The 23,784-nt window shown below is 35.8% G+C and overlaps 4 protein-coding genes across 4 annotated transcripts; 3 read left to right on the top strand and 1 right to left on the bottom strand.

Annotated features, from left to right (window-relative positions):
* The first annotated feature begins 1,959 nt into the window (after positions 1 to 1,959).
* On the top strand, positions 1,960 to 5,739 carry LOC128285512 (uncharacterized). Its single transcript, XM_053022981.1, has 2 exons — positions 1,960 to 2,346; positions 5,587 to 5,739. The coding sequence occupies exons 1-2, from the start codon at positions 1,960 to 1,962 to the stop codon at positions 5,737 to 5,739; spliced, it is 540 nt and encodes a 179-aa protein (XP_052878941.1).
* Positions 5,740 to 8,377: 2,638 nt separating this feature from the next.
* On the top strand, positions 8,378 to 10,887 carry LOC108476874 (pentatricopeptide repeat-containing protein At5g50390, chloroplastic). Its single transcript, XM_017779235.2, has one exon. The coding sequence runs from the start codon at positions 8,629 to 8,631 to the stop codon at positions 10,735 to 10,737; it is 2,109 nt and encodes a 702-aa protein (XP_017634724.1). The 5' UTR covers positions 8,378 to 8,628; the 3' UTR covers positions 10,738 to 10,887.
* Positions 10,888 to 12,512: 1,625 nt separating this feature from the next.
* Positions 12,513 to 15,136, top strand: LOC108479473 (exocyst complex component EXO70B1-like). Its single transcript, XM_017782095.2, has one exon. The coding sequence runs from the start codon at positions 12,933 to 12,935 to the stop codon at positions 14,886 to 14,888; it is 1,956 nt and encodes a 651-aa protein (XP_017637584.1). The 5' UTR covers positions 12,513 to 12,932; the 3' UTR covers positions 14,889 to 15,136.
* A 4,711-nt stretch (positions 15,137 to 19,847) lies between these two features.
* On the bottom strand, positions 19,848 to 23,537 carry LOC108476537 (SNF1-related protein kinase regulatory subunit gamma-1). Its single transcript, XM_017778764.2, has 6 exons — positions 22,975 to 23,537; positions 22,299 to 22,471; positions 21,775 to 21,951; positions 21,394 to 21,669; positions 20,496 to 20,659; positions 19,848 to 20,407 (listed from the first exon to the last, which is right to left on the bottom strand). The coding sequence occupies exons 1-6, from the start codon at positions 23,168 to 23,170 to the stop codon at positions 20,110 to 20,112; spliced, it is 1,284 nt and encodes a 427-aa protein (XP_017634253.1). The 5' UTR covers positions 23,171 to 23,537; the 3' UTR covers positions 19,848 to 20,109.
* Between the last annotated feature and the right edge of the window lie 247 nt (positions 23,538 to 23,784).

Raw genomic sequence — 23,784 nt, 5'->3', positions numbered from 1 at the left:
CTTTCTTTCAAATATTCTTTTATTCATTATTCATTATACAAATAATTATTCTTAAACTCTGTTATTTTTTGGATTACCCTTCATTACCATAACAGGTCTCCAGATATCAATGATATGAGCAACGATGCTAAGGACTTAGGGTCTCCTTTTGAGCAGGATATGTATATGGAAGATTCTTAAGATTTTGAAGATGATCAAGATTGTGACCTATCTCTTGACTTTTTGAGGATGGTAGAACAAGATGAAAAACAAATCTTACCTCACAAAGAGTTAGTCGAAATCGTGAGCTTAGGGAGGGAAAAGAGGTGAAGATTGGAACTTGTATCACTGTAGAGACAAAGCGAGATCTTATTGAGTTACTCTAAGAATTCAAGGATGTTTTTGCATGGTCATATCAAGACATGCCTGGGTTAAATACTGACATTATGGTACATCGAGTCCCCGTAAAGGAAGAGTGCATGCCTGTTCAACAAAAGCTCTAAAGGATGAGGCCTGATGTTTTGCTAAAAATAAAAGAATAGGTCAATAAACAGTTCGATGCTGGGTTCTTAAAAGTGGTTAGATACTCAGAATGGATAGCCAATATCGTCTTTGTCCCTAAAAAAGATAGAAAAGTACGAATGTGTGTAGACTACAGGGATTTGAACAAAGCCAGCCCAAATGACAATTTCCCATTGCCTCATATTGACACCTTAGTAGATAACACGGCAGGTTACTCATTGTTCTCCTTCATAGATGGTTTCTCGGGGTACAACCAGATTAAGATGCATCTTAAATACATGGAGAAGACCATATTTGTAACTGTATGGGGAACATTTTACTATAAAGTGATGCCATTTGGATTGAAAAATGCGAGAGCAACATATCAAAAAGCTATGGTAACCCTGTTCATAATGTGATGTACAAAGAAATCGAAGTTTATGTCGATAATATGATTGCAAAGTCACCGATAGAGAAGGAGTATGTACAAGTCCTAAGGAAATTGTTCCTAAGGTTGAGAAAGTTCCAGCTAAAACTCACTCTAGCAAAATGCACCTTCGGGGCTAAGTCCGAAAAGTTGTTATGATTTGTAATCAGTGAAAAGGGAATTGAGATCGACCCAGAAAAAATCAATGCCATACATGAGCTACCTCCGCCACGTACTAAAAAAGAAGTCTGAGGTTTCTTGGGGAGATTAAATTACATCGCCCGGTTCATTTCACAACTAACTGAGAAATGTGACCCCATATTTCGTTTCCTTAGGAAACACAATCTAGGTGTATGGGATGAAGAATGCCAAAAGACTTTCGACAAGGTCAAACATTACTTGTCCAATACCTCAGTATTGATACTACTCAACCTAGATAAACTATTAATACTGTACTTGGCCGTATTTGAGAATTCCATGGGGTGCGTGCTCGGCCAACATGATGAGTCGGGAAGGAAGGAAAGAGCAATATACTACCTCAGTAAAAAGTTCATTGAATGTGAGACAAGGTATTCACCAATCTAGAAGTTGTGTTGTGCCTTGATCTGGACAACCTAGAGATTAAGACAGTATATGTTATATCATATCACTTGGCCCATTTTGAAACTGAACCCTCTGAAATACATGATGGAGTCGACAGCCTTGAACGGAAGGATGGCCCGATGACAAATTCTGCTTTCTAAATTTGATATAATCTATGTGAACCAGAAAGTCGTAAAACAGATTGCAATAGCAGATTTTCTGGCTAGTAGAGCTCTGGAGGACTATGAGCCCTTGAACTTTGATTTCCCGAACGAAGATCTGATGTCTGTTGCAACTACTGAAGAAGATTCTCAAGCCATCATTGGAAACTAAATTTTGACGAAGCCTCAAATGCTATGGGTAACGAAATCAAGGCAGTCCTTATATCCCCAAACGGAAATCATTATCCCTTTACTAGTAAATTAGATTTTGATTGCACGAACAATATGGCAGAATACAAAGCATGCATCATGGGTATTCATGCAGCCATAGAACGTAAGATCAAAGTGCTAGAGGTGTATGAGGATTCTGCGCTATTAATCTATCAACTCAAGGGAGAATGGGAGACAAGAGATCCTAAGTTGATCGATTATCGAAAGCTGATTCTTGAATTGATTAAAATGTTTGATGATATCACCTCCTGCTACCTTCCTCGAGACGAAAACCAGATGGCTGATGCCCTAGCTACTTTAGCTTCCATGATTAAAGTAAACAAACAAGAGGATACAAAACCTATCTGGATGAGTATTTGTGAAGCTCTGGCTCATTGTTACAATATCGAAGAAGAAGAAAAAGATGATCACCCATGGTACCACGATATATTGCGATATATGAAGAGTCGTGAATACCCTAACCAGGCAACTGAGAATAATAAAAGGACGTTGAGAAGACTAGCTAGTGACTATGTCTTAGATAGAGAGATCCTATACAAAAGAAGAAAAGATCAAGTGTTGTTAAGATGTGTGGACGCGTTGAGGCTAAGAAAATCTTGAAAGAAGTCCATGAGGGTGTCTATGGAACACACGCCAATGGCTTTACAATGGCCAGGCAGATTATGAGATTCAGATATTATTGGTCCACCATGGAAGGGGATTGTATTAATTACGCCAAGAGATGTCATAAGTGCCAAATTTATAGAGACAAAATTCATGTGCCTCCTTCACCTACTCATGTTATGACTTCTCTATGGCCTTTCTCTATGTGGGGCATGGATGTGATTGGGCCAATATCGCCAAAAACTTTCAATGGAAATCGATTCATCTTCATGGTTATCGATTACTTCACCAAGTGGGTAGAGGCCACTTCATATGTTAATGTCACAAATTCTGCAATTAGCACATTCTTGAAGAAATAGATCATATGTCGGTATGAAATGCCAAGAGGATCATATTGGATAATATGCTGAATTTGAACAATAGCACGATAGCGGAGGTCTGCAGTCAATTTAAGATCAAACACCACAACTCATCGCCATATCGCCTAAAAATGAATGGTGCGGTGGAAGCAGCCAATAAGAACATTAAAAAAATTGTGGGGAAAATGACTGAAACTTACAACGATTGGTATGAGAAGTTACCATTTACCATTTATACTTACCGAACATCTGTCAGGACCTCCACTAGGGCAATGCCTTTCTTTTTGGTCTACGGAATGGAAACAATTTTGCCAATTAAAGTCGAGATTCCTTCTCTCTGAGTTTTATCAGAGGTAAAATTGGATGAAGCAGGATGGATCTAGTCTCGATATGGTTAGTTGAACTTGATCGAAGGGAAAAGGCTAAGGGCTATCCGTAATGGTCAAATGTACCAAAAGTGAATGATGTAAGCTTATGACAAAAAGGTTCGCCCAAGAGAATTCCATGAGGGGGACCTGGTATTGAAAAAGGTCCTTCCAATACAAAAGGACTTCAGAGAGAAATGGATGCCAAACTGGGAAGGACCTTATGTGGTAAAGAAAGTCTTTTCCGGAGGAGTACTGATTCTAACCAAGATGGATGGTAAAAACTTGTCCAATCTCGTAAATTCAGATTCAGTTAAGAAGTACTTCACCTAAAAAGGGGAGAGGCTAAGGCAAAAACCCGCAAAAGGCTCTTTGAGACATTCTAAAAAAAAATAAAGAGGTCAAGGCAAAAACCTACAAAGGGAGCTTTGAGACCAAAGGGGTTTTTTTGTTGAAAACCCGAAAAAGGGCAGCTCAAATTTTGATCGAAGACGGGGCATGCGGTAATCTTGTCTTCTCCGAATTAACAAGAAGGAATGATACTACATCTTGAGGCATCAACAAAGTATTGTAGGTCTTCTAGACACATATCAAGTTCAAAGGGTCTTCGAGAAGTTTTGTGCAGAGAAGCTCATTGTGCAATATCTGGGGCACCTATTTTCATCTTATTCATTTTGTACTTTAGCAAAATTTGCTATCTTGGTTAATTTTTCCACTTCGAGTTTTACTCTCAATAAAATTTCATCTTGTCCATTATGATAATCTTTCTCAAGCATTTTTCATTGAAACAACGATTACTAGGCTGATAATATTCACATAAAAGAAGTCATATTACTTTAAGAAGTTTCTAAATAGTACAGGAACCTGAAACAGGACTGTTATTCACCAAACCTAAGGGTTAGAAATATTTTAGAAAGAAGAGTCTAAATTGTGACTATTCTTTCAGGTTTTCTGTCAAAGATATCAGCTGAACAAGAAGACAGAATATTGCGTCAGTGATAGAACATTGATGAACAATGAGCAATGACAACCCAAACATTAAGGATCATTCTCGTGACATTTTGCATTAATGCAAATATCATTCATACACATCTAGTTAGGAGCATTTGACTCATTCTGATCATGACATCCTAATCATTTGGCATAAGCATAGGCCCATAAAATCGATTCTACAGGTCATGTCCCTCAGAAGACTGTGTAGCAAGATCGGTGAATTCACAAATCTCATCTCCCTAAAGTAGCAGTGGAGCAAATTGAAGTTGTAGATCTTATCTCCTTGAAGTTGCAGTGGAGTAGATCGAATATGGCGAATCTTATCTTCTTGAAGTTACAGTGGAGCAGATTGAAGCCACCAGCCTTATCTCCCTAAAGTTGCAGTGGAGCAGGTTGAAGTTACAAGTCTTATTTCCTAGAAGTTACAGCGAAACAGACTAAAGATAGCAAATCCTATCTCCCTAAAGTTGTAATGGAGCAGATTAAAGCTACAAATCACAAACCTTATCTCACTGAAGTTGCAATGGAACAGGTTGAAGTTACAAGTTTTATTTCCCTAGAGTTACAGCGGAGTAGACCAAAGATAGCAAATCTTATCTCTCTGAAGTTGTAATGGAGCAGATTAAAGCTACAAATCATAAACCTTATCCCCCTGAAGTTGCAGTGGAGTAGGTTGAAGTTACAAGTCTTATTTCCACTAAAGTTACAGTGGATTGGAATGAGGCTACTTGAAGAAGAGAAGCACCAAAAAAGTCGAGATTCGACAAGACCAGGCAAAATTGGCCCTGTTAAAGTCTTTGCTTCATTCACGTTACACAACAATGAGCAAAGAGGGGCAGCTGTAATGGTCCAATTTTACTCGAGCCCAAATTGCAAAAATTTAAACCAAAATAATAAAGTCTAAAAAATACTATCCATTTACAACAGTAGGTCCAAATACCCAATTACAGCCCAAACAACAAAAACCCATAGCCCAAAATTAACCCTAGCCCAACAAGCCCACAACCTAAACTAGTAACAGAAAACCCTAGTCACTAGCCTAGTCGCCGCCGCACGCCTCCACATACGCCCTCCTCCACGTCTTCACGGTACCTGCGATTTGGGCGAGAAAATAGCAACAGAAAAAAGCAAAAAATGAAAAAAGAAAATTGTTGTATTTTCGGCTATTAAAAGCCCCAAACAACTATTGTATTTTTTTTACGAATACACATAATAGAGAATCAAAAACAAAACTTGAAAAGGTCTCTTTTATTTTGCGTCTTTTTATTATTTTGTGCATTTATATTTATATTTATATTTTTTTATTTTTAAAACGAAAGGAAAAACAAAAAAAACACAAAAAATGAGTCGAATATTACTTTTTTTTTTTGTACGCACCGCTGTAGGAGGCCAAGGCCGATGAAAAACGACATGATTTTGGGCTCGAGGAGTCGAAAGGTCGAAAATGGCCATTTTTCAATTTTTCGGCCACCATGAACGGTGACCGGCAGCCGTCACAGTGGCCAATGGCCGGAGTTAGGAAAGGAGGAGAGAGTTGAGAGCCATTTTCTTTTTTTTTTTAAGAAGAATGAAGAAAATGAGTTTTTTTTTTAAAAAAAATAGCTTTTTATAGACTCTTGAAACGATGCCGTTTTGGGCCCTAACTTCAGGCACCAATACGTCGTCGTTTTGAGCCTTACCCGCGCACTGACCCGACCCGTCCCGTCCCATCCAGAGGATCTGCGTGTTTTTAATTAATAGGCTATTTGCCAGTTTAGTCCTTCCGCCTTTTATCTACTTGTAATCAAGTCTTTTTTAATTTTTAATTTTGGCCCTGTAATTTATTTCGATTTTCAATTAAGCCCGTCTTAAAGCTGAGCTTTTTGGAGGGGGATTATTTCCCGTTTTGGTCCCTCCTTGTTATTCGCGCATTCAATCTGGTCCTTTTATTTTTTTTTATTTTTAGATTCGCCCCAAAATTTCAGTTTTAAATTCAAATTAGTCTTTTTTTTTGTTGCTATTTTAGCTATTTTATCATTAAATTAATTATTTTTAATATTATTATTATTAGTAATTAATTTTAATATTATTATTGCTATTATTATTATTCTTGTTATTTATTATTATTATTATTATTATTATTATTATTATTATTATTATTATTATTATTATTATTATTATTATTATTATTATTATCATCTTTTTAAGTTGTTTTATTTAACATTTCTTTATTCTTTTATTTATTTGCTTACTTCCAAATTTTTATTTTATTTTATTTTTTACAAGCTGTTTTATTTGTTTTCTTCATTTATTTTTTATTTATTTACCTATTTGTCTTCCTACTATTTATTTAGTAAAATTCCAAACCCTTTTTGCAAGTTTGTGCTTGTTTTAAATCTCTTCATATATTATTTATTTTAAACCATTTTTATTAATCACTTAATATCTCCTTTATTTTATTGTTTATATCCGGCCTCTTTCACATTTCTTTTATTATCCCTTTCATTTATTTATTCATTACTCCAAGATTTAGATTTTATTATTATCACCTTTATTATCGTTTTTTGTATTATCATCATTATTGTCGTTATTATTGTTCATATCATTAGTTATTTTGTCTTATGATTCTTTCTTTTGATTGTCCATATTAACATTAAAATTTAGTATATCATGTGATATCATGAATTGTTTTTGTTAACGTGTTTATATTTTTGTTATTTAGCACAATAATTTTATCCAAATCATTGTTTTAAATAAGAAATTATGTTTTGTTTATTTACTACACTTGTTATTATTCAAAATTTTCAATAATAAGACAATGTTTCACATTTAGAAAATTAGAGAAATCGTACCCTAACTTACGGGGTCTCGATTTTCTCATTGAACCTAAATAGCCGAGTATCCTTTCAAATTTCAAAATACATGATTTTTAAATAAGATAAAGGCAATATTCCGCGTTTAGAAACTCGAAAAGGTCATGCCCTAACTTACGGGGTTTCCATTTTCCTCGTTGGATCTAAACAACCGAATTCCTTTTAAAAATCAAAGTGCGAATTTTAAAATAAAACAATCAAAAGGCAAGCTTATTTTCGAAGGTTCAAATGTCATGTCCTAGCTTACTAGATGTAATGTTTTGTTACCTCGAGATAATAAGGCCTTCAATGTTCACTTCAATTTATTCAAGCATTTCTTTTAAATCAACATTAATAAAAAAGGATCGTATTTTAAATTCTTTTCGAGTTTTCAACTTTCGACATTTAGACATTAATTAATCAATTAGGTACTAATTTTCGGCATTACGAAGGTGCTAATCCTTTCTCGTACGTGACCAACTCCCGAACCTGTTTTCTCAAATTTCTAGACCAAAATTGTTGTTTTAGTAAATCAAAATATTTTATTAAAACGATCGATCACGAGGTGGCCCGATCACACTTTATCAAAAAGGATTGGTGGCGACTCCGTTTTAATTCATTTTTATTTTTAAAATCAAGTCGACCCCGTTTTTTTAAAAAAAAATAATTTCGACATAAGATTTTAGAGATTAACACATAACAAAATTTATCAAATTTATCATCAACTTAACATATTTCTCCACATAACAATTTACATTAACAAGTCAATATAGAATTCATTTAACTCTTGCATTTGCCCATTGGACATACCTTAACCAACAAAATATAAAAATAATCATATATAGCAACACGGTAACTAACACATTACCAAATTATAATACTTAATAAACTTATACTTGGAAAACAATATAGTTAACACAAATGGATAATTTTTTCTTTTCTTTCGCTTTAAAAGGTTCAATTATCTCTTTGATTACAACCATTATCTAAATATTAAAACAAAGTTAGAAATCTACACTGAAACAATAAAACCATAAAAAATTAAGCATGATATCCACATTCAATTTTCGTGTTGTTAATTATAATTGAATCAGCTATTTCACTATTGACATGAAGATCCACGTCAACAAAAATAAGAAATCATTTAAAATTATTTCCAATATTTTTTAATTAGAAAATAAAGTGTGAAATATTATTTTAAGCCTTAAAAATTCAAAAACTAAATGGACAAAATGCTCGTTCCTATTATCCGGGTCGGTTTAAGTAAGAAATAAAATAAAATTTCTGGACCCGACCCGACCGGATCTCAGTAAAATGCAATGTCGTTTTGGGATATTTTTCCCCCCTCTCAAAATCTGGCAAAGGTAGTTAGAAAGTGGTCGGCAACTACTGAATTTAACAGTAAACTCACGGCGGATCTCTCGATGCTGAGAGTGGTTCTAAACCCAATTCTTTTTTGAATTCTTCTTCCTTTATAAGAAACATGGTAATAACTCAACCAAACAAATCTCTTTCCCTTAGCCTCGAGCAAGCTTCGTCCCCAAAGTTTTAATCTTTGTAAAGGTACATCTCCTTATCCATCTTTAATTTTCAATCATGGAAATCTCACTTGCTTGTTACCAATCCATTTCATTAGATAAAATACAGAATAGTTTTCGCTTCCCTTCATCAATCCATGAGGTATTCAGAACAAAGCCTTTGTTTTCCGATTATTGTTTTCGATTCAATAGGAGAAAATGTGGTAACCCATGTGATAAAATTAAGTGTTTTTCTCTTGAGCAAGGGCTGCAGCCACGGCGGCCCAAGCCAAAACCTTCTAGGAATACTGACTCTGACTTGAAAGTAACAGAAGAGACCCATGTTAAAAGACCCAGTGTCGGGATTTGTAGTCAGATAGAGAAATTGGCTTTTTGTAATAGGTATAGGGAAGCGCTTGAATTGTTTGAGATTTTGGAACTTGAAGGTGGTTTTGATGTGGGTTTAAGCACGTATGACGCATTAGTGAGCGCTTGTATTGGGTTGGGATCTGTACGAGCAGTTAAGAGAGTATTTAGTTACATGATAAGTAATGGGTTTGAGCCGGATCAGTATATGAGTAACAGGGTGCTGCTTATGCATGTGAAATGTGGGATGATGATTGATGCACGTAGTTTATTTGATGAAATGCCGGAGAGGAATTTGGTTTCATGGAATACCATCATAGCTGGTCTGGTCGATGTTGGGGATTACTTCGAGGCGTTTAGGTTGTTTCTTCTTTTGTGGGAGGAGTTCTCTGATTGTGGATCTCGAACTATAGCGACAATGATCCGGGCATCTGCAGGGCTAGAATTCATTTCAATAGGAAGGCAGCTACATTCAGCTGCAGTGAAGTTCGGTGTAGGTGAAGATATCTTCGTGTCTTGTGCATTGATTGACATGTATAGTAAGTGTGGCAGTATTGAAGATGCTCAATGGGCTTTTGATGAGATGCCAGAGAAGACTACTGTAGGATGGAATTCAATTATAGCAGGTTATGCTCTTCATGGTTACAGTGAGGAAGCACTAAGTATGTTCTATGAGATGCGTGATTCTGGTGTCAAAATGGACCATTTCACGTTTTCAATGATTATCAGAATTTGTTCAAGGTTAGCTTCAGTTGAATATGCCAAGCAAGTTCATGCAGGTCTGATTCGCCATGGATTTGGGTTGGACATTGTGGCTAACACCGCTCTCGTGGACTTCTATAGCAAATGGGGGAGAGTAGAAGATGCTAAACATGTTTTTGACAGGATGCCTTGCAAGAATACAATATCTTGGAATGCTTTAATTGCTGGATATGGTAATCATGGTCGGGGAGCTGAGGCCGTGGAATTGTTTGAGCAAATGCTTCGAGAAAAAATGAGACCTAACCATGTTACTTTTCTTGCTGTGTTATCTGCTTGTAGCCACTCAAGATTATTTGAACGTGGTTGGGAAATTTTTCAGTCGATGAGTAGAGATCACAAGATCAAACCCCGGGCAATGCATTATGCTTGTATGATTGAATTATTAGGTCAAGAGGGACTTCTAGATGAAGCCTTTGCATTGATAAGACGTACTCCCTTCAAGCCTACGGCAAATATGTGGGCTGCACTGTTAACTGCCAGTCGTGTTAATGTGAATTTGGAGCTTGGGAAATATGCAGCCGAGAAATTGTATGGGATGGAACCTGAAAAGCTTAGTAATTATGTTGTACTTTTGAATATCTACCACCAATCAGGCAAGTTAAAGGAAGCAGCCGGTGTTTTGCAGACTTTGAGAAGAAAGGGCTTGCGAATGCTTCCTGTCTGCAGTTGGATTGAAGTTAATAAACAATCACATGTTTTCCTTTCTGGAGACAAATCCCACGTCCAGACCAATGAGATTTATGAGAAAGTTGATAGCTTGGTACGCGAAATCTCAAAGCATGGTTATGTTCCAAAGGAGAAAACTCTGCTTCCTGATGTGGACGAGCAGGAGCAGCGCATATTGCTGTACCACAGTGAGAAATTAGCAGTAGCTTTTGGTCTGATAAATACTATGAAAGGATCCCCTTTGCAAATCGCGCAGAACCATCGAATTTGCAATGACTGCCACAATGCTATCAAGTTGATAGCTTTGGTCACTCGGAGAGAAATCGTTGTGAGGGATGCTAGTAGATTTCACCATTTCAAAGATGGGAGCTGCTCCTGTGGTGATTATTGGTGATGTTAAAACTTATAATTGCAGGCTATAGATGTATGTTAGTTAGTCTATTGTTTTTCCACCACCCATTTTTCCTTAATCTTTTAGTAATAATGTAATTCCATATGTAATTTTCAAGTTTATCAAATGAAAATCAATTCTTTTTGTGCACAAGCTTTTGAATCATTCTTCTTTTCACTTTCTCATTTTGTGTAATCCTATGAGAGAGAAGAGCAACCAAATTTGGAGGCTGAAAGGACTTGTTTTTTCATGGCTAGGGGATTCCTTTTGTCACCCTATCTTTCTCTTTTTGTCATTCTGGATGGATATGTTAACCTTCTATGGTGAATGATGCAGCAGCCCTCAAAGGAAAGATTCAACATCATCCATGCTGCAAGAACTTTGAATTTTGCAGATGCGCACATAGCTTTTACAAGAGGATCAGAGGATTCAATCAAAAGGCATTTCCACTCCGATATAGAAAGTTTCTATTGTATTTCTGAATTGCACCAAGATAGAATCATTGAATTATTCTCAGCTTGGTATATATCCTTGGAGGAGTTGCAGGAGATCCAACAAAGTCACTTCTTTCAAGCTTGGAAACTTGTGGGGAAGAGGGATTATTGTGAATTACAAATAGTAAAGGATGTTTAGTTTTTCTTTGGTATCATCATAGCATGGATTGGCTCCATGTGACAAAGGTGAACCATTTTCAAAGGCAAAACTGCTTTCAAAAGCAAAGGTTTGAGCAATTTTAGGTTGTTTCCTACTGTCATGACACAAAATAAATATCATATGATATGATGAAAATATCCATCGAATTTCGATAAATTATTTTCCATTTTCCTAAAATAGAATTATAAAATTAATAATTACACCTAAAACCTGAATAAAGGATAAAATCCAATCCGGTAACACAATTGGGGTTGAAAAAAAAGAAAGTAACATAATTGGGAATTGAGAAGTTAGTTTGATAATATAATTGCAGTACGCAAGGCAGACAAAGTCAAAGGAGGGGCCCCAAGTTGGCAAAAGTCCAATCCAACCAAAGTTAGGATCACTAATCCCCTCTAATTAATTTCATATCTTCTTCCTTTTTTATTTATTACTTTTTAATTATTAGTTGAGTCAATTGGTGAAGCAGACACTTTTGGTCAATGCAATTCAGGTTAGGTTTCTCTTATTTCCCATTTTATACTTTTATTTTCAAAATATTCTATATTCAAAATAATTAATAAAGTTGGGATATTAATAATCATAAAAAAATTGACATCTATATAAATATCAGATGAAGGTGAATAAATTAATTTTAATTTCAATCTACTCTATATTCATACTTAATCAAAATAAAATAAAAAACACAAAAATTAGGTAATGTTAATATATGATTACACAATAAAAATAATTAAAATATAAAATAGTTTTATACATTGTTATTGGAGCTCAAAAACTCTACAAACATAACTAAAAAAAATTCTACAATCACGACGGTATGAATAACATATTTATCTAAAATTGTAGTAAAATAACTAAAAAATAATTTTTTAAAAAATAGAATAAGTGACCATCCTAAAATAAATACTAACTCTAATATAAATATTATAATATTTTTTAATATATTACCTAAATTTCTCATAAATCTCAATCTCTAAAATAGATGGTATTTCATATGTAAACATGTTGAAAGCACATATCCTCCAAAATATTACAATAAGGATGGAGTTAAAGATATAATTATATATAAATATATATTATTAAAATAATAAATATATATATACAGACAGCAAATAAATATCCAAAATATCGTGCCGTAATAAAAATTCCCCCACTTCGCAAACCCTTATGCTTTGTCTTCTTACACAGTATCTAATTTGTAATAAATTCTCGGGCAAAGCGCCCATAAAACATCCTCTGACGTTACGTTACTTTTCTCTTCAGCATCGTATTTCCTTTCCCTAACCGGCCGGCATAGACTAGTTTCAACTTTCCTGCATAATCTTCTTCTTCACTTCCCTTTCTTACAACAACCCCAACAAAGAACACAGGGGGGCGAATTCCTCGTAGAACTCAAACCCTGAAAATGCTTGTTCCCACTTCACCTCAACCCTAAACCGCTCCCCCCTCCCCCAAATCCCCAAATCGTATCGTTACTTCTTAGAAAAAGGCTCAAGGAAAGAAACCGGAGAATTGGTCTGAGTAGAGTGTCAAAAGCATCGACTATGACGACGACTACGACCAACCTTGGAGCGGGCAGCGAAGACCGGGTCATGGCGACGGCTCAGCAGATCTTGAAGAGTCTCAACACTCCGAAAGAGGTTCGTGAAGACATGCTGTTGATCTTCTCCAGCTTTGATAACCGCTTGTCTAACATCACTGATTTAATCAACGAAAACTCGGATAGTGCTGGCGTTCGCTTCGACGCTGCCGAGAAAGTGATTCTCCAGTGGGACTCTTCCTCTTCCTCATCTAACGCTGATGCTTCTCGCCACTCTCTCCCCTGGGAAGACTCTCCCGATGAAGCCGCCGAGTACCTCTCGGCGGTCGACGAAATCCTTCATTTGGTTGCTGATATGTCCATCCGGTCCGATAACAAAATCATGGACCGGGCGGAGACGGCTATTCAGATGGCTATGTCGAGGCTGGAAGACGAGTTTCGCCTTGTTTTGATTAGGAACACAGTCCCGCTTGATTCGGAGAGGCTTTACGGTTCGATCCGGAGGGTTTCCCTTTCATTCGCAGCGAACGACGGGGAAATTGGTGATGAATTCGAGAGTTTCGCAGAGGTTGATAGCGAAAGAGGGTGCTTTCACGAGCGAGGACCGAGTTTCGGTGATGATTTATGTGTGGATTTGATAAACCCTGATGCTGTTATGGAATTGAAAGAGATTGCTGACCGGATGATCAATGCTGGGTACGAAAAAGAGTGCGTTCAAGCTTATAGTAATGTTAGGCGTGATGCTTTGGATGAGTGTTTGGTGATTCTCGGAGTTGAGAAGTTAAGTATTGAGGAAGTTCAAAAGATTGAATGGAAAGCTTTGGATGAAAAGATGAAGAAATGGATTCAGGCTGTTAAGATTACTGTTAGGGTTCTTTTGAATGGGGAAAAGAGGCTTTGTGATCAGATTTTCAATGGATCGAATTCAATTAAAGAGATTTGTTTTAATGAAACCGGGAAAGGGTGTGTAATGCAGTTGTTGAATTTCGGGGAAGCAGTGGCTATTGGGAAAAGATCATCTGAGAAGCTGTTTAGGATCCTGGATATGTATGATGTGTTAGCAGATGCATTGCTCGAGTTCGAGATGATGTTCACGGATGAATATATGTGCACGGAGGCGAAGGGAGTGTTGGCTGGATTAGGGGATGCGGCGAAAGGGACATTTTTGGAGTTTGAGAATGCTGTGAAGAATGAGGCTTCAAAAAAACCTATGCAGAATGGGGAGATTCATCCGCTTACTCGGTATGTGATGAACTATGTGAAACTGCTTGTAGATTATAGCGAGACTTTGAATTCCTTATTGGAGAATGACGAGGATGAAGCGGACGGATTGAAGAGTGAAGACGGTGAGCTAGAGACAATGACTCCGTTTGCGAAACGGTTGCTGTTGTTGATATCCTCTTTGGAATCCAATCTTGAGGAGAAATCAAAACTATACGAGGATGGTGCATTACATTGTATCTTTCTGATGAATAATAATCTGTATATAGTGCAAAAGGTGAAGGATTCGGAGCTAAGAAAGCTTTTGGGAGACAACTGGGTTCGTAAGCGGCGTGGCTCAATACGCCAGTATGCAACAAGTTATCTGAGGACTTGTTGGACCAAAGCTTTACATTGTTTGAAAGATGAAGGAATTGGTGGTAGCTCGAACAATGCCTCCAAGGTAGCCTTGAAGGAAAGATTTAAGAGCTTCAATGCATGTTTTGAGGACATATATAGGATTCAGACAGGTTGGAAGGTCCCAGATCCTCAACTCCGTGAAGAGCTTCGAATTTCCATATCAGAGAAAGTAATTCCAGCTTATCGCTCCTTCATGGGGAGGTTCGGGAGCCAGCTAGAAAGTGGAAGGCATGCTGGAAAATACATTAAGTATACACCAGAGGATTTAGAAAACTATCTATTGGATTTGTTTGAAGGCTCACCTCTTGTTCTTCACCATATGAGAAGAAAGAGTACATAGGATACAAAGATTCTCAATGCAGGTATGGCCCTTCCGCTCATCGAGGACTAATCGGAGCGAGAGTTTTACCTATATATGTATCTGATGACTTTTTTTTTTTTAATCTGTTTGATGTTTTAAACACAGGTTTTTTGAAAACTACTTGTCACCCCTTTATAAACTGTATCTGTACATGTTTATAGTTTATGTGTGGATTTTCTTGTGGTTCATATATTTTATTTCATGAATCACCATTAGCATTGTGGCAATATTTTTTACCTCTCCATTTTTCATGCCTCAAAGACCCACTGGTATCCTGGCAAGTTTCTTCTTTTCTCAGTCTTCTGAAGTGTCTGAAGTCTGAAGTTCTTTGTCGACCAAAACAAAGCTTCTTGTTCTGTAATATTAATATATGGACTAGTAGCACTGTTTATATGTTTAGGATTGAAGCCAACAAGTATATTTTGAGTCCCAATTGTGCCATGTCTTGTTGTTCCTGCTAGAAAGATTTTACATGATACCTAACATGACGTAATATCCAGTTGTGTATGTCTTAAAGGAATGGCTACATCTCTTCCATTTTTTATGTCTTTCAGTTAGACTGTTACTTTAGGATCATGCCAGCTTGGTTAACTCCTGCATGTTGAAGATAATTATTTTCTGCAAGAAGCATTTGTGAAATGTGATTGAAGAAGCAATCAAGCAGATAAAAATGTTTAGACTAGTTCTGCTGTTAATTTTATGCATAGGACAATTAGGAGATTCATTGTTTAAAGCACAAATGAGCTATATAGGATGATACGATGGAGGGAGTTACAAGAACTGATAGCTTGTGTAATTCCAAAGTAAATTCATGTACAATTTGTTGATGATTTTGCTGTAAAATGTAATCGCATAATGAACGTTTCATTTGAGAGGATCCCTATTTTTGGTCCTTAAAAGAGTACTTGGAAGAAATTCATTTAAATGTTCAGTGCCAGAAAGTAAGTTTCACCATTCATAGTTTATTTAGTCAATGCCATGTGAGGATTATGTGGATGGCAGAGTGAAAGGCCCACAGAATATAAGGTTCAAAGTTTTTGAGTTAGCATTTCAGGGTTTGTGGTATCAGCAAGCAGTCACCTAAAGCTAAATTAAGATGTTATCCCTGTTAAGGGAAGGCATGAGTTAAGGGAAGGCATAAGTGTTATGAGAATCTCATTCAAGATTACTTTAGATGTTATCCCTGTTAAAGGAAGGCATAAATGTTATGAGAGTAGGACCTATATGTTGTCGTGTATTGTGAACATTTTGGTCCCGTCTTGCAGATTTTCTCTTTGTTTTTCTTCATAAATATGTTAGTATAAGGGAAGGCATGACTGATTGAGGGTCTCTTTCAAGTTTTTATGGTGTTAAAGAGTCCAATATAGAGTAAATACATCAAATGCAGGGCACTTAGATTAGGTATAGCAATGCAGAAACTTTTCTACATGTAGAGTATAGCATTGATGATCACTTCTTTTTCTCTCACCAAAAATCTTTCGCGTTTCAAGCAGACTTAACACTCCATATATTCATCTCGTATTCTTATTATTAACACGTTTGTGTATTCTTGTGTTCGTATTACTTTGTTTCTCGTTGAATTATCTCTTGTTTTAGTTATTTTCTTTATATCATGTCTAAAACTGTGTGGTTTAGCAACGGAATTGAAATAGCAGAATAGGGACGGTAATATCGTGTTGTAGCCGTTATTTAAGTTCTCTAGGTGGAAAGAATAAAGGATGGACAAAAACTAGTGCTTGCATTTGCATGTAGTGGAAGCTTCCTTGGCAGAAGCTTCAATGTTTTCATTTAGGAAAAAGCAATGCTTTATTGGTTGACCCCTTGGAATGACTTCTTTTGCTTGCTTAGCTAAAGGAACAAAAATCTTGCCTTGAAATATGCTTTGTATAGTTTTGGTTTTCTAGGATAGAACTGATGGAATGTTGAAATTCCTCCACTGTTGCCAATGTAGACTCTGCCCCTTAGAGTCAACATAGCTGCCAATTTTGTACTTGAATTCAGCAAAATGATCTATGCCTTCCATTCAGCCTTGTGAAACAGTCCTTTTTGTTGACTAATCTACAAATTGCCGTTAATTTTCCAAGTGGTAGTTATCATGAAATGAAAGTTTGTCTCCCAGCTTAGACATTCTTTTTGGTACAGAGCTACATAGGCTTCTTATTTTAGTGCCCTTTGTGAGCATTCGGACTTGTATAGAAAATCCGAACGAAGATATAGGAGCTTGTTTGAAGTGCATTGCCTGAAAAGCTAAAGAACAATCTTATTTTTCTTTTCTTTTTTTTTTAAAAAGAGCATAAAACACTAAGGTGAAAGCAAGAGGGACATGATACAGGGGCACCCTGTTTCATAACAACAAGAAACATGTAAAACCCACATGTTTTTTACAGACATTATTATGATAGTGTAACAAATGAACATGCAATGTCTTGGGTTTACGACAATAACTCAATTGGGATCTTGTTAGGTCTAAAAATTTCGCATTAATTGCCTGTTCCTTGGAGACAAGTCATTTTTGCCTTTTCATGAATAAAACTGAAGAGGGTCCATTTGAACCCTGACGCCCTTCGGTGGTCCATGGAAGATAAACTGAAATTTTGGGTGGTAATGGGAGCATGGCCACATCTCTCGCTGCTGGTAAATGCAGCCAAAGATGAATTCTTTCTTCATGTTTTGTTGGGCGGTAGGGGCGAATTTCTTGATGGCTAACCAAACCAGAAAACGAAAGTTATACCGATGAACATCAAGATGGCATGGGGTTAGGACAGTGGGTGCAAACAAGACATATTCGCTTGTTCAACGCATAAATAAATAATAAGCTTTTTAAGTTATTGTGAAGTTCGAGTGAGTTAAATTGGATAAGTTTGTGAGTTAAATAAAAAATTTTAATTTGGTGCTATGTATTTTTTATTTTTTTAAATCCAAATTTGAACATCAGAATTTGAAGTTATTGGTATGCAAAACATCACTCAAATTAGGAATTATTTTCTTTCTAACATAATCATGCACAACTATAACAAATTCAAACTTGAATGATGCATTGTTTATCAACAAAAGTCAATTTTGATAATTAAAAAACAAGTTTTATAAGATTAATCGAGCGATCTCAATTCTCAAATAATTTAATTATCCCCTATCAAAAAACGAAATTTGGTCAATAACTTTTTTTTCTCTCCATTTATACAAAGGATGCGACAATTTAAGACTAACAAGCCAAGCTGTGGTTAATTGAACATAACTCCAACAGCATATTTGGATTTAAACATTGGAAATAGGGATGAAAACTGTCGCCAATTATGCAGCATGAAGAATGGCTGTGGTTACAGTGAGGAAGTTTGTCTGTAAGGAAAAGTGTTGGTAAAAATAAGGTTGGCAGTTGGGTTTTATCCCAACTCTATTGGCTTATTAATAAATATAATCTATTTGCTGAGCGGAGTTGTTTCCTCATTCTCCAAACAAATTCTACCCCACTTGTTTAAGTTTGAACGCGTCGGCCGCCACTCAAACCTCTAGTTTTTCACCAGCATCACAATTTACAACTTGGATTGTTTTCTATTATTATTATTATTATTATTATTATGTTTTACATCTCCATGCTACATGTAAAAATCAACATCACAATTATAATTTACATGTAAAATTTTAAATCGATTTGATATATTTATCATATTAATTTAAATATTTTATATATATATTAATATTCTTGAACAGGTTGAATTTTTCCACATAAAATAATTAGTTAAAATTTTTAATTTACTCTAAATTTGACATATATTATCTATATAAATGAAATATGATTGTTTCCTTCCTTATATTTTAATATTTTAAATTTGCTGTTACGTATTTAAGCATGAAAAGCATTTGAAATATACATCTAGATGGGAAGATGGTCAAAGTTATCTTTTTCAACTTGTAGCTCTTTCAATTAACTTTTCAACGCATCTTGAATCACTTCAATCAAATTTGTGTAACTTAAATTGAGATCAATTTATTGAAGTGTCAGTAATTCGAAGAAGGTGCTACAAGTTAAATCGAGAATTTTGAATTTTTAATTAACTTTAAAACAAATTTGTTATTTTTATTGTAAGAGAAACTTTTAAATATATTAACATTTGTTTATCATCGACTTTATTGATAACAATTTATTAAATAAGGATAATTTGTTATCATCAAGTCAAATATATTTTAGTTGGGATAATATCAAGGTATTATTTGGTTAACTAATAATGAAATCTACTAAATAGAATTTATTTTAATCAAATAATCTAATTATATTTTATATTTAATTTTAAATAATATACAAAATATATTTTATAACTTAAATTTAACATTTAATTGTTCAGTGCTTAATTTTAACTATTTATTTTTAAGCACTTAATTTTTCTATTTATATCCCTCAATCTGTTATTTTTCCTAATCCTCCGACGGGTCTCCATCGAGACATTTTGCTCGTCTACTCCTTTCATCATCTCAACCGACGCCTTCAAACATTGGCTTGGATATCAATTGCAACAGGCTAAAATTTTAGTCTGACAAATCATACTGCTTTAATCAATTTTTTGTGTTCAAATTCGTCTAAGTCAGCCTAAAAATTATGACTATAATTAAGTGAAACTGCTTAAGTTTATATATAAAATATTATCTTTATACCATGCTTTGTACTTTTGCATAACTTTGATTAAGGACTTTTCTTGGTTTATTTCTAACTCATCAAATCTTAATGTTTTTGGGTTTAGGATACAAAGTAATCAGATTGTTGGGAAAAATCAACTATTTATTATAAAAATCAATAATGAATTACTGAAATTATGTATGAGAAAAAGTTGACTTTTCTTAACAAAAATGAATATTTCACATGAAAGTTACAAAGGTGCCATGCAATATGCATATCTAACTTAATCTGGTTAGTTTATTTTTGAGAGATTGAGAGAGATGGATAGATTTATTCCAAGAAGATAAGCTCTTCTTATTAAATTGCAACACAGAACATCCAAATCGAGTTCTTGAATACACCCAAAATTTACAGAAATTGGAATCTCTCAAGCCACAAGTAACTTTTAAGTACAAAAGGCTCACCTATGTTACAATCTGCGTATCCAATTAGTATCCCAACACACAGGCAAATTAAAAACCAGGAAATCGCAAAGAAAAATGGAGTTTCATCGTTCATGTAGGAAGCGTAAGGACTTGTTTGATTACTCTTTTAAACCCTGCTATTTTCTGGTAAAGGCAACACACCATCGAAGAAATCACCAAAGTAGCCACGCGGTTCGTGTACTAACCTTGAAATGATGTCTCTAAGTGTGATCACTCCTTCCAAGTTCCCGTCCTCGTCCGTGACGTACACTCGTTGGATCTTCTCAGAGTCGAGCTTTTGAATCAACTCTTTGACTGTTTCATCCCTCTTGCAAGTTATCATGCCACTCAACATTGGCGACCTCTTCTCGTGTTTCTCCAAGTAGTTTCGAACCACTATTAGGAAGTTCTTGGCTGTGATTGATCTATGCATCAAAAGGACTTCAACTTAGAACACTTCGTAGACATTAGTATCTTATGTGATATAGAAGTATGGCATGATCCATTACGAACCTGTAGTCACGGTATATATCTGGTGCGGTTAAAAGGAACTGTACATCTCGAAGGCTTATGTTACCGATAGCTTTTTTCCCTCCGCATTCAATGACGGGTATGCCTCCGATTCTCTTTTTCCTCATTAGCTTAAAGGCCTGAAGCACTGGTTCATCTTCGTATACCTGAAGTATGGATAGCTATTTGTTAACATCTAGAATGAATAGGTTTACTTGAAGAAAAACCGGAGAAAAACGGTAGCAATGCAAAGATATAAGGACCGGAAGAACATGAAGAAATCAAGAAACCGAAGCCTTGATCATGCCATCATGCTCAGTTTTTACTTAATACTAAAGAACATACCGAGTACTGAACCAATACTTATGCTATAGGTAGATTCAGGTAGATGTTTTACGAGCTATTGGCTCAATGGCTCTAATATGTAAACAAAAATAATTGTCAGCATATGTTTTTCGAAACAAAATAGAGACGATGGGAAGAAACAGAAGAAGAAATTAGCACATCTAAACAATAATAAGGCTGGTCTGACCTCGTAAAATCCGACCGCACAAGGACGAACTACCGGACTTTGTCCAAAGGATGCTGATACAGAAACAAAATTTTCAGTAGTTAAGTTGCATAAAGCACCACAAAGGGCTGCATCCTAGAGAATTTCACTAAAGACTCGGTAATTAGAGCTTCATACAAGTAACACAAAGCTTGTAACTCGATGGTCATCAGGGATGGTGGGTTATAGCTAATAATTATTAACTGAAAATAATGATGTATCGTCAAGAGGGCACATTAGCCATTTGGACACTCAGGCCTCAAGCAAGCAATACTTGTACGAGTCGTGGCAATGGCCATGAAAAGCCTCAAATCAATAGAAAAAAGAACTTTACAGGTAACAGTCACTCACTGTGATAATGTGCTCAGGGGACATCGTGGGAAGACCGATCTCTGAAAGCTTCTTACTTCCCCAGCTTTCAAACCAGTGAAGTCCAGTGCATTCTGCTAACATGTGAATGACAGCTGACTGTGTTATGATGTTATCGATCTTTCCGTCGCCCAGATCAAGTACTGGAACGCTCTTCATTTTGTACTTAGAAAGAAGTAACAACATGGTCAAAAAGGTGTTTGATTTCTGCAAAGCAAGGAATGGTGCCCAGCGGAATGACCCCGAGATATCACGAACCTGGATGTTCTCACAAGTAAAACATGAATAGTAAGCACAACTAAGAAACAGACAGAATTCAAGATGACCATATAGGTTTTCTGATATAGAGATTAGAAGTACCACCTTGGTGTTCTTATAAAACTCGGAGGAAGTTAAAGCCTCAAAAAAGTCTCCAGAAGTAATTGAAGCATCTTCAGGGCCTAAAGCCCCGAGTCCTGCAGCAGAGACCATTCCATTAGCAGTTATAGCAAACTCGGCTCCATTCGGAGATGAAGGACTTCTAGGTGAAGATGGTTCCGACTGCAAACGAAAAAACCGAAAACTTTCAGGTTCCCAGATGAAAGGATAGCATTATAACTTTTGATTAATAGCCAACTTTTGGGTCACTTGTAACCTTTCATTTGTAACCTTTGAAACATTACAAAAATTTTGATAATGTTCCAACAATTATGACCCAAAATACTGCATTTTTCAACATAATCATAGGATTCATAGCTACATATTAAAAAATATAAGAAACAATGACAATTTTCATCACAAATCCATGGTGGATGAATGAGATGTTATGCAGTTACCATTAGCAATTGTCCTCTAAAATAAAATACTTATAGAGAAAAGAGTTCATCATATGTGGTTCCGTTTCCGACCTGTTGCAAAATCCATACAGCAATCCCTGCAAACTCTACAATGCCAATATATCTGTCCATCCATGTTGCATCCTCAGGCGCATCAACATCAACAACAGGCGCGCTAAGAATCTTGTTTTGAGCTAGTATTTGAACAGCCTCGGCCAGACTCGCATCCGATTTTATCTCAATCCCTAAAAAACAGAAACATTACAAAGATAATACCATCAATATTCTATACTAATAAGCTCCTCAATTAGCACCCTAAGAAAGAACTAGCCTCGACAATCCATGTAAGCATGTCTTATCTCATGTTTTTCCCCGAGCCAGCGGTGTAAAATAAACACAACACAAATGATCTCAGGAGTAAAAGATCATCTTGTGTTGATCAATTTTAAATATGTAAAAGCTTTTGTTTAGATAAAACAGAGGATTTATTGATATTTAATCCCTTTTTAAAGGCCAGTACTGAAAATATTCTCTTGATCGATTACCTAAAAACATATAATTAACCAACCAATATTCTTCATCTCTTTAGCTGAAATCCACCCACCAAAAAGAGAAAAGAAAACCAAAAATTCTGATCAACCCAAGCAATCAAAACGTGATCTTAAACAATCAGTAAAGATCAAAGGATCCATACGAAACCAACAACCTGATGAAGTAAAACAGTTAAGAGTAAAGCAAAATCCATTACCTTGAGGAGAAATAGGGAAAGCAGAAACAGGGATGCTCTCAAAACAAGCGTTGAGCTTTTCATTAGGACTAAGTTCTGGTTCCTGAACATCCCACAAATCCTCCACTTGCATCCCAAGCTTTGCTTCAGGACTCCTTGGACTGTCTTGTATGCTAGTTTGTCTCTCGAGTTGCACACTCGCCATAGCCATAGCCATATCTTCAACAAAAGCTCGAAAAAGGAAAACTTCACTCACTCAGACTCTCTCTTTCAGCGATTTCTATACGTAATTCGAAGTTCAACAAAGCTGACAACTTGGATCATTAACTAGTTCTGACATCAAAAAACATGGGACAAAGTGGGCTGCTTTCAACAAAATAATTCCAAAAGGGTACAAATAACAAACACCGTCCGATCATCCAGTTAACTTGTGTCTATGAGAAGACTGTCGGGACACGTGTACGGATGGTGATGTGGATGGGGTAAACATTTGGTCATTGAGAATGACAAAAAGGGAGTTTAGTCAAAGCTCAAAACTTGGATTTTTATTTTCTAGGAAATTTAAATGAAGATTGTATACACTAGAAATAAATGTATATAACTGTTGGTGGCTAATGCTTATCCTGGTTTGTCGAGCTTTTTTTTTCTAAATAAAAACAAAAGCTCATAAAAAAGGTGGCGGTCTTATCCTGCTTTAAATTAGCATGCAACTCTAATGTGCGCCGTTAGTGCTTTGCGCACCTGGTTTTTATTGAGAGACGACAAATTGTTACTGATTCGATGTGACTCCTTTAGCCACCCTTCCCCATCATTGCTTCACACGTGGTCTAA

This window comes from Gossypium arboreum, chromosome 12, assembly GCF_025698485.1.
Source record: "Gossypium arboreum isolate Shixiya-1 chromosome 12, ASM2569848v2, whole genome shotgun sequence".
In the NCBI taxonomy this organism is placed as follows: domain Eukaryota; kingdom Viridiplantae; phylum Streptophyta; class Magnoliopsida; order Malvales; family Malvaceae; genus Gossypium; species Gossypium arboreum.
The sequence above is the reverse complement of the archived record's forward strand: the minus strand, read 5'-3'. Positions and strand labels throughout refer to the sequence as shown.